This window comes from Meles meles, chromosome 1 (assembly GCF_922984935.1).
Source record: "Meles meles chromosome 1, mMelMel3.1 paternal haplotype, whole genome shotgun sequence".
NCBI lineage: Eukaryota > Metazoa > Chordata > Mammalia > Carnivora > Mustelidae > Meles > Meles meles.
Genome location: NC_060066.1, coordinates 519,553 through 528,690, shown reverse-complemented (window position 1 = coordinate 528,690; position 9,138 = coordinate 519,553). Strand labels below are relative to the sequence as shown.

Below are 9,138 nucleotides of genomic sequence, written 5' to 3'. Positions count from 1 at the left end.
GTCTCAGTCCCAGGATCTCAAGGGGAGCCAAACCTACTGAGCCACACGGGCACCCCGTTCTGGACACGTAATAACTTTTTATCAAGAGGTTCTGCGTTCCCATTTTACTTGGGGCCCTGCCACTTATGCAGCTGGTTCTGGTCCTAGGGACATCATGGACACAAAGCCCAATGACCTGGGTCACCAGCAGGGCCCTGAGGAAAGATGTTGACCAGGACAGCCATGTGGACACTGCCAGTTGCCCCTCCTCCTGAGTCCCCAGTGGCCCACTGCCCTCTGCCCCAGTAGCCGCTCCCAGGTGGTGGGGATGCCCACTGGACAAGGCAATATGGGGCTGGAGTTCCAGCAGGCCTTGAACCCTGGCCTAGGGCTCTGCAGCAGCGACTCCGGGGACGGTCTAGTTCAAGATGTACCCCAGGCACAAGACTGGACCTGTGGCTGTGCCCCATCCCAGGGCCGACTGGACTAGGAAGTGATTCAGACTGACCCGATTCTGACTGCTAGATGAGGCTCATTGGTCCGCACTTCCGAGGCCAGAAGGACAGGGAGGGGCTGCTGACCGCGCGAAGGGCTGCTGACCGCGCCACAGGCAGCCTGTCCTGCCCCAGAGGAGTCCAGATGCCTGGAGGGGCTGCCAGACCGGACTCACCCTGCTTCCGTCCCAGCCCCCCACCCCGTCTTCCAACCCAATTCCAAGATTCGCTCCCTGGCAGGCTCCCTGAGGTCCTGAGAGGTGTGCACCAGGGGGAGACCCTGGAGCGGGTGTCCCCCACTCTGCACCCCCACGGAGGAAACACTTGTCTGGAGGCAAGAGATGGCTTTACTGAGAGGGAGAGTAGCGGTGGGGTGAAGGGGAGAGACTGGCCGGGGAGGGAGAATGTGGTCTTGGGGTTGCCCGGGGCGTCACACGTCCAGGTAGGACTGGAAGCTCCGCCTTCTGTAAGTGCCCGGCTTGCGCTGCAGGATGCCGGGGCTGAACGTGGACCCCAGCGGCCAGTGGCGGACCATGTGCCGGTACGACGTGGCCAAGCAGTCAAAGTAGTTAATGTTGAGCTTCCGGGCAATGTGGCGGCCGAGGTATTCCATCTGCTGCGGGGACGGGTGGCCGTCGGGAGGAGACCGGTCAGCTCGGGTGCGCCTCCGCCAGCTGCCGGCGCTAAGGCCCGGGCGCCCACGGCGGGGTGTTCGGGCACCGCCTGAGAAACGGCCCCATCCGACGCCCCTAAGCAGTGGCAGGCCTCCCGCAGCAGGAGCGGGGAGCGGGTGTCTGGGCCCCGGGCGGCTGGAGCCGACCCACCTGATAGCGCTCGGACAGCTGCACCAGCACCAGCGGCTCGAGCTGGTGGCCGCACAGAACCAACTGGAAGAAGCACCTTCCGTAGGCTGGAGAGGGGCGAGCGGCTCAGCCGGGGGCTCCGGGGCCTGCGGGGGCTCTGGGGCCCGAGGGGGCTCTGGGGAGCGAGCGCAGAGGGGCTGGGGGCTCAGGGCAGAAGGTCGGCTCGCCCCCCCCACCCCGTCCCCAAGCCCCTTCCTTGCACACCCGCCCCCGCCCGCGGCCGCGCCCCCGTCACCGTCGGAGCTGAGCGCCAGGCGCACGTAGACCAGGTGCATGGGCCCCTGGCACACGGTGCGGCCCTGGATGGAGAAGTGGTACGTGCCGCGCGTGTGGTTCAGCACCAGGCGGCGCCGCGGCAGGGACGAGACCAGGAGCCACAGGCCAACGACCACGCCGCACGCGGGGAAGCCCCACGTCTCCTGCTTCAGCACCTGCGGGAGCCGCGGGGCCTCAGTCGCCAAAGGGCGTGGGGGCGTCTGGAGGGGGATCTGGAGGGGGTCCGGCCCCGGGAGGCCGGCGGCACGGCCTGGGGGTCCAGGGCCGGGGGGCGGGAGGGGCCGGGGGGCCGGGGCTCAGAAGGGGCTCAGCCCCAGGAGGCCGGCCGCGGAGGGGTGCGCGGAGCTCACACCTGGCTCACGAGGCCGAAGCTGACGAGGACGAGGCAGACGACGAAGAGCAGAGCCCCCTTCCACAGCGTGTCCAGGTAGTACTCGAGCACGAAGACTGCGGGCAGCGCGCGGCCGGGAGCTTGGCGGGGCCCTGCAGGCGCGGCCGTCTCCGGCCGCCCCGGGCTTGGCCCCGCCCCCGCTCCTGTCAGATCCCGGCCAGCCCCCGCCCTGCCCAGGCGGGACTGTACCCCGCGGGGGTTCAGGCAGGGGTCCCCGCCCCCGCCTGCTCTGCTTCCCCGGGGCGCGCACCATTGGGCTGCTGCTGGGTAAACGGGTAGAAGCTGTCGTGCTTAAGGCGCTGGGCCAGCTGGCGCTCCGTGCAGAAGAGTCCCAGGGCCCAGAGCTGGAAGCGCTTGCCCCCGGAGGCCGTGGGCAGGCCGCTCACGCGGCCCCTGGGGACCTGGGTTAGGAACAGAGTCAGCTGGGCTGCTGGTGGGTTGCCGCCACGCGGGGCTCGCGGTCGGACTGACCTGGTACAGCAAAGGCTCCAGGGCTGCCCTTCAGGAAGGCTTTCAAAAGGCTGAAGAGCGACACCAGCTGACGCGGCGGCCTGGGTTCTAGAAGTTCTGAGCAGCGTGTTCTAGAAGGGGTTTGTTGTTGACTACCCTTTCTGCAGGGAGTCCCTGCGTCTGGCCCTGAGGTGAGCGCGCACTTCCCCACAAGTCCCCACACCACCCAGCACCACCCTCCTTGGCCTGGTCCGCAGTTGTCACCCAGAGGGAGGGTGGCAAGACATCCCAGGCCTGAGCCGGAGAGAGATCCGCAGGCAGGCTCCCCACACCGAACCCCACGGCTGAGCAGGCCTCCCCCTCCATCACCACTTTTGCCCAGGTAGACCTTCGAACACAACCACGCACCGTTCACCTCCGTGTGTGTGTCCCTGAGGGCAGGACACACACTCGGTCCCGGACTCAGGCCCAGGGAGGAGTGAGCGAAGGATGAGCACAGGCAGCCTCGGGAACCCTGGGAGGCCACCCCCGCCCTACCCCACAGGCTCTCCGCCAGTTCCAGCTTTGGATGCTTCCCTCAGGTACGACTCCTGTCCTCTCATCCCCACCCGAAGGACCACACAGAGTTCCTAAAATGCTTTATTGTAACAAAGCGCTCAATCATCCCAAACACATAAAGGGTGGAGGGCACCGGTGGCCACGAGAGTGCCCGGGGTCCGGCACCGCCTACCCGGAGGAGGGGAGGCTGGTGAGCAGCTGCTCCAGGCACCACTGGACTTCCTCCTGGCCCCGGCAGGCCCGCTTCAGGCCCCGGGGGAGGCAGCGGCAGGACTCCAGGTTGAGGTACAGCAGGCCTGGGCAGCTGCTGATCACAGAGCTGGAGGGGCAGAGCAGGCCATGGGGACCACAGCCACTGGTTCCCGGAAGACCCCGGCCCGGGCAGGGCTAGGCCAGCATGAGGAGCCCTCTCTGCCCAGGTGCCATGGCTGGCTCTACCCCCAGAGCCCCCAAGGCCCAAGCCCAGTACCCGTGGTGTCCCTAAGGGCCATCTGAAGCAGGGGCTGGCCAATATGTGCTCCCCTTTGGACCCTCAAAGCTTGCAAGCCAGGCTTGTTGGGGAGGCAAGCCATACCGACTCCAAGGGACAGTGGAAAGGGATGCTGACCTGACCGTGCTTGGTGTGACCCGGGTGCCCCTGAGGTTGACAGAGCATAAGGCGGGGGATGAGCCCCCAGGGGTGGCTGAGAAGGCAGCCAAGGCCTGCTCCAAGTCCTTCTCGCTGAAGCCCTGGCCACTCAGGTCCAGCTCCCGCAGACTGTGGCGCCACTTGTGGGTCAGCAGGTGGCTGCCCTCTTTGGCCAGAGTCAGCCGGTCGGACATGCCGTAGAGGCCCAGGTGAAGCTGCTGCAGCTCTGGAGACAAAGGGTGTTCACAAGCTATGAGGTGGGCTGGGGAGCCACACCCGTCCCACCTGGCCAGCACCCAGAGGAAGCTGACCCTGGCACGGCAGATCACACAGGCCAGCCGGAGTGATGCGGGCACAGCCTCGAAGATCCAGCAGGCGCAGACTCGGGGAGCCGTGGAGCAGGCGGCGCAGGGCCTCGTCGCTCACAAAGTTGCAGGTGGAGCCGGCGAGGCAGAGCTCCTCGAGGCTGGGGAAGCCCGGGCCCAGAGCCACCGCTCGCCCGGAAGGCTTGGGCAGCCACATCAGGTTCAGGAGCCGCAGCACCTGGAGCGAGGCCCAGGCTGCAGATGGGGAGGGAGAGCGGCAGGCGGGGGAGGCAGGGCGCCGGGTACCAGCAGGCGGGGGAGGCGGGCATCAGTACCTGCAGCTGTGGGCAGCCCTTCTGCAGGGCCTCCACGGGCAGCGGGAGAGGAGGACCGTTGCGACTGATGCCGGCGCTCACCTCCAGGACCTGCAGCCGGGGACAGCAGCCGCCCTGCAGAGGGGTCACAGAGCGCAGGCTCAGCGGCCCGGCAGTCCCTGGCTCAGCACTGGGCCCTGCTCCCGCCTGCCACCAACCTACCAGCAGCGCACCCAAGATGGCAGTTGTCTGGGAGCTGTAGGTCAGCCACAACTTGCGCATTCGGGGCCCTGCCTCCTCCAGGAAATTCACCACAGCCATGGACTCCACCTGGGAACCCAGCACATGGGCACCCGTCACTCCGGCCCAGGCTTCTTCAGGACCCCTGGGGACACGGGGCTCACCATGGAGTGCTGTATGTCCAGGCTGTGGAGCTGGGAGCAGGCCTTGGCCAGCATGACCAGAGTGTCGAGGGTCACGCCGTGGCAGTCAGAAAGCTTGAGGAAGGTGAGCCGAGGACAGCACTCACTAACCAGCTGTGGAAGACAGAGCACCAGCCGAGATTGGGTCTCTGCGGCCTCCGAAGGAAGGAAACCAGTGGCTGACGCCAAGCCCTCTCTGCTGTCTCAGCTGGGACCTCCTTTCTGCCCTGGAAGGCCAGCATGGGTGCTCCCACTTCTGGCACCTCCCTGCTGAAACAGAAAGGCGAGGAGAACCGGGCAGGCATCCCCACGGGGCCGCGCTGGGATCCGGGTGCCTGACCCACTGCCTGGACGTACTGGGCAATCCCAAAGCGTCACGGCTGGTGTGCAGGGCAGCCTAGAGCTCTCACCTTCAACACAGAGTGCACCTGGGACTTCCAGTGGATGAGGGTCAGCCTCTGGAGCTGGGAGAACCTGGCCGACGGCAGAGGCAGAGCTGCATAGTGTCCCCACGCTGCCCCTTGGTCAGCATCAGCCCATCCCGTCACTTTGGTGTAGGGGACAGAAACGGGCCTGCGGCTTTCTCCGAGCCGCAAAAACGAAGCCAGGGAACAAAGGAAAGAGGGGCTGTCTCACCGACTGGGCATAAGCCACTCCAGGGAGGCAAGAAGCTTCTTCTCGGCCTTGGCTCCGCTCTTGGCCAGGCGACCAGCCAGCGGGGGCGACAGGGTCACGGTGTGCCAGAGCGCAGGCTGGGAGGCGGCCTCGTGCCAGCGGCGGCACACGCGTGCGGCCCTGGGGAGGAAATCTCAGCTGAGGGGCCTGGCCCTTCGTGGCCGTTGCTGCGGGGTTTTCTAAGAGGAGAGGCCTGTCACGACGCTGCGGCCACCTCAGCTCAAGGACAGGCCCTGGGGGCTCTCACTGGACCCCCGAGGGCCGGTGCTCTCTCGCACGCGTGTCAGCGCTCCCTCGGCTACGCGCTCTGCGCCCCCCTCCCCGCCTCGGAACCGCGGGGCGGGCAGGAGGTCAGCCCGAAACCCGCTGCGGCGCTTGGCGGGCCCGGGTACCTGCCGAGGAAAGGCATGGGCCCCTCGGCCGCCACCAGGAGCCCGAAAATCTGCAGCAGGATTTCCAGCGGGATGCGGTCGCCCCAGCCCGGGTCGGGCCCCCGCGGCGGCTCCGGAGCTGGCGCCGCTCTAGGCCTGGTCTTGGCGGCCGGGGCGCGGGCCCCGGCGGGCAGCAGCCGCTGAGTGCGGCGGGTCGCACGCCTTTGCGCGCGGGGGCGGGCCGGCCCGGGGCCCGGCAGCAGCAGCAACATGCTGTCCGACGGCAGCAGGTGGTACCCGGAGCCGCTCGGCACCAGCCGGTCCCACCACCAGTCCTCGGCCGAGCGAGCCCGCGCCCCGGCCGGCGGGGCGCCCCGCACCCTGCGCCGGGCCCGCCGCGCCGCCCCGGGAGCCATCGCCCCCAGCCCCACGCCCGGGCCGCCCGCTACCGCGGAAGAGTCGAGGCCGCCGGAAGGGGGCGGGGCCTCGAGAGGGGGCGGGGCGTGCCTGCGGAAAGGCGGGACCGGAACCCCGGGCCGCCCCCACTCCGCGCCCCCTTCCGGGGCGGGACTTCCGGCGGCGAGCCATGCGGAGGACGGGCCGGGCCGCGGCTTCCTCTCGCACGGGTGAGCCGGCCTTCCCGCTCCGGCGCGTCGGCGTCTCCCAGCCCCGCCGGCTCTGGGCTGAGGCCGCGCTGCTAGGCCGCCGGCGGCGCCTTCGGAGTGTGGCGAGACGCCGGGCCGTCGGGCGGGGAGCGCGCAGGTGCAGGGTCAGGAGGCGCGGGCAGGGCCGCGCCCCGGGCAGCTCCTCGCCGCCCACCTGACGCAGCGAGGGCCGGTCCCGCCCGCCGCTCCCCGCGGAGCCCGACTTCGCCCCTGCTGTCGTGGGTCTCGCAGAAGCGTCGGGCTCCCACGGGGGCGCAGAAGCAGCGCAGGTGCGCGTGGCGCCGTGTCCGTTTGGGGTGAGGGTGGTGGTCGCACCAGCTCGGACCCGAAGGTGGAGTCCGGTTTTCCTCATTTTCCTCTGGGGTCGTGGCTCCTTGGGCCCGGCGTGCCGTCCGGTACGTTCGGCCCCTGCCATCCCCATGCGCCATCCCCATGCGCCATCCCCATGCCGTCCAGGTTCCCCGGTCCAGGCGGCCGGACCCTCTTCTGACGCCAGTTGTGTGTCTTTGACCTGTGATCCCGCGTGCGGGGCTGCCCCTGTCGAGATGGAAGAGGTCTTCAGTTCCCAGGAGAGCTGAAGCCTTTGCTTTGGGTCTAGGTGGGGAAGAGGAGCGGGCGTGACCCTGGCCTGTTCTGAAGGGCCCAGTCTTGGGCTGAATGGCAGCACCCGCACTGGGCCGTCTGGTGTCGACCCACCTGCTGGTGGCCCTCTTTGGCATGGGCTCCTGGGCTGCCATCAACGGGATCTGGGTGGAGCTACCCGTCGTGGTGAAGGACCTTCCGGAGGGTAAGTGGGGCTTCAGGTGTGCTAGGTGAGGCCCGTTGCAGCTGCTCGTGGTCCCTTAGCACCTGGCTCCTGACTGGCTTTCTCCCTTCCCGGCAGGTTGGAGTCTCCCGTCATACCTCTCTGTGCTTGTGGCGGTGGGGAACCTGGGTCTGTTGGTGGTGACGCTGTGGAGGCGGCTGGCTCCGGGCAAGAGCGAGCGCGCTCCCATCCAGGTGGTCCAGGCACTGAGCATAGTGGGCACAGCCCTGCTGGCCCCCCTGTGGCACCATGTGGCCCCAGTCGCAGGGCAGCTCCGCTCCGTGGCCTTCCTAACACTGGCCTTGGTGCTGGCACTGGCCTGCTGTGCCTCTAACGTCACTTTCCTGCCCTTCTTGAGCCACCTACCACCTCCCTTCTTGCGCTCCTTCTTCCTGGGTCAGGGCCTCAGTGCCCTGCTGCCCTGCGTGCTGGCCCTTGTGCAGGGCGTCGGCCACCTTGAATGTTTGCCGTCTCCCACCAATGCCACCCTTTTGCTCCCCCACGACTTCCCAGAGCGTTTTCCCGCCAGCACCTTTTTCTGGGTGCTGACCGCTCTTCTGGTCACTTCGGCCGCCGCCTTCCAGGGTCTCCTGCTGTTACCGCCAACCCCGCCGTCTGCACCCACGGGGGGTCCGGGGTCTGGCCTGCGGGCGAGAGCCCCAGCGGTGGAGGAGGAGGAAGAGGCCTCACCACTGCAGGAATCGCCGAGCCGAGCAGTGCGTGCCGCTCCCAGCCCGGATGCTGAGACCCAGCGGCTGCTCTCTGTCCACGGAGCCTGCCTGTTGGGCCTGCTGGCCGTCACCAGTGCGCTGACCAATGGCGTGTTGCCTGCGGTGCAGAGCTTTTCCTGCTTGCCTTATGGCCGCCTGGCCTACCACCTGGCCGTGGTGCTAGGCAGCGCCGCCAACCCCCTCGCCTGCTTTCTGGCCATGGGCGTGCTCTGCAGGTACACAAGGGTCCCCGAGCTCCTAGGGGTAGAGTGTGGGGATGGGGGCAGGGTCCTGGTGCACCAGCCCTGAGTTCCTGCTCACCCCGTAGGTCTCTGGCAGGACTGGCTGGTCTCTCGGTGCTGGGCGTGCTCTTCGGGGCCTACCTGATGGCCCTGGCGGTCCTGAGCCCTTGTCCACCCCTGGTGGGCACCCCTGCAGGAGTGGGCCTTGTGGTGAGTCCACTGGGGACGCCGAAGCAGAGAGGGCTGCAGCGGGGAGGGCTTGCCCCCAGAGCAGGGAGCCCCTCGCGCTCAGCCTGCGGCTGTGTCCGTCCCCCCAGGTGCTGTCGTGGGTGCTGTGCTTGGGTGTGTTCTCCTACGTGAAGGTGGCTGCCAGCTCCCTGCTGCACGGTGGTGGCCGGCCGGCTTTGCTGGCAGCTGGCGTGGCCATCCAGGCGGGCTCCCTGCTCGGGGCCGTCGCCCTGTTCCCTCCCACCAGCATCTATCACGTGTTCCGCAGCGGGAAGGACTGTGTGGACCAGTGTGGCTCCTGAGCCTGGGCAGATGGGGGACGTGATGTCAGACTGAGATGCCGCAGCGTCCAAGTGCCCGTACCCCCAGGGAGCCCTCCTCACACGTGGGTTCACTCATGGACACCTGTACACTCCACAGCAGACGCTGGTCAGAGTGGGGACCACAGAACAGTCCCAGAGCCAGGGCCCAGCTAGGGCTGGGGGCTTGGCCCCGGATCTGGAACCTGTGTGGGATTTGCACAATAAATCACTGTTACTCCATGGGTCCGAGTAGTTAACTTCTGTATCCCCTTTCATTGTGCAGAGAGACTTTTGCTGAGCTGGAGTGGTGACTTGAACTGTTTGTTGAGCAGGGGTCCTCCCCTCCCCGGCTGGCTACTATCGTAGGTCCTGGGGTTGTGTCCTCTGAGCCCTGGACTCTTGCTCCCCATCCCCCCATAGCTTTTTGGAACTCCCCACAGAGGACGGTCACCGTCGCCAG

The 9,138-nt window shown here is 67.8% G+C and overlaps 3 protein-coding genes across 5 annotated transcripts; 1 reads left to right on the top strand and 2 right to left on the bottom strand.

The window, feature by feature from the left end:
- Window positions 1-751: 751 nt before the first annotated feature.
- Window positions 752-2,819, bottom strand: TMEM249 (transmembrane protein 249). The gene is made up of 6 exons (XM_046016650.1): window positions 2,784-2,819; window positions 2,254-2,584; window positions 1,965-2,059; window positions 1,572-1,767; window positions 1,298-1,383; window positions 752-1,089 (listed from the first exon to the last, which is right to left on the bottom strand). The coding sequence occupies exons 1-6, from the start codon at window positions 2,817-2,819 to the stop codon at window positions 904-906; spliced, it is 930 nt and encodes a 309-aa protein (XP_045872606.1). The 3' UTR covers window positions 752-903.
- A 260-nt stretch (window positions 2,820-3,079) lies between these two features.
- Window positions 3,080-6,212, bottom strand: FBXL6 (F-box and leucine rich repeat protein 6). Its single transcript, XM_046020871.1, has 9 exons — window positions 5,748-6,212; window positions 5,317-5,475; window positions 5,091-5,154; window positions 4,663-4,794; window positions 4,481-4,588; window positions 4,280-4,393; window positions 3,951-4,182; window positions 3,619-3,865; window positions 3,080-3,330 (listed from the first exon to the last, which is right to left on the bottom strand). Exons 1-9 carry the CDS (start codon window positions 6,140-6,142, stop codon window positions 3,180-3,182), a joined length of 1,602 nt encoding a protein of 533 aa, XP_045876827.1. The 5' UTR covers window positions 6,143-6,212; the 3' UTR covers window positions 3,080-3,179.
- Window positions 6,213-6,282: 70 nt separating this feature from the next.
- SLC52A2 (solute carrier family 52 member 2) lies at window positions 6,283-8,930 on the top strand. 3 transcript variants are annotated; one of them, XM_046020897.1, is made up of 6 exons: window positions 6,284-6,660; window positions 6,990-7,178; window positions 7,275-7,390; window positions 7,781-8,142; window positions 8,235-8,358; window positions 8,466-8,929. In XM_046020897.1, the coding sequence occupies exons 2-6, from the start codon at window positions 7,049-7,051 to the stop codon at window positions 8,676-8,678; spliced, it is 945 nt and encodes a 314-aa protein (XP_045876853.1). In that variant the 5' UTR covers window positions 6,284-6,660; window positions 6,990-7,048; the 3' UTR covers window positions 8,679-8,929. The 3 variants fall into 3 exon arrangements, with proteins under 3 accessions (XP_045876837.1, XP_045876853.1, XP_045876847.1); XM_046020881.1 differs by having other exon boundaries at window positions 6,283-6,660; window positions 7,275-8,142; XM_046020891.1 differs by having other exon boundaries at window positions 6,293-6,352; window positions 7,275-8,142; window positions 8,466-8,930.
- Window positions 8,931-9,138: the final 208 nt, after the last annotated feature.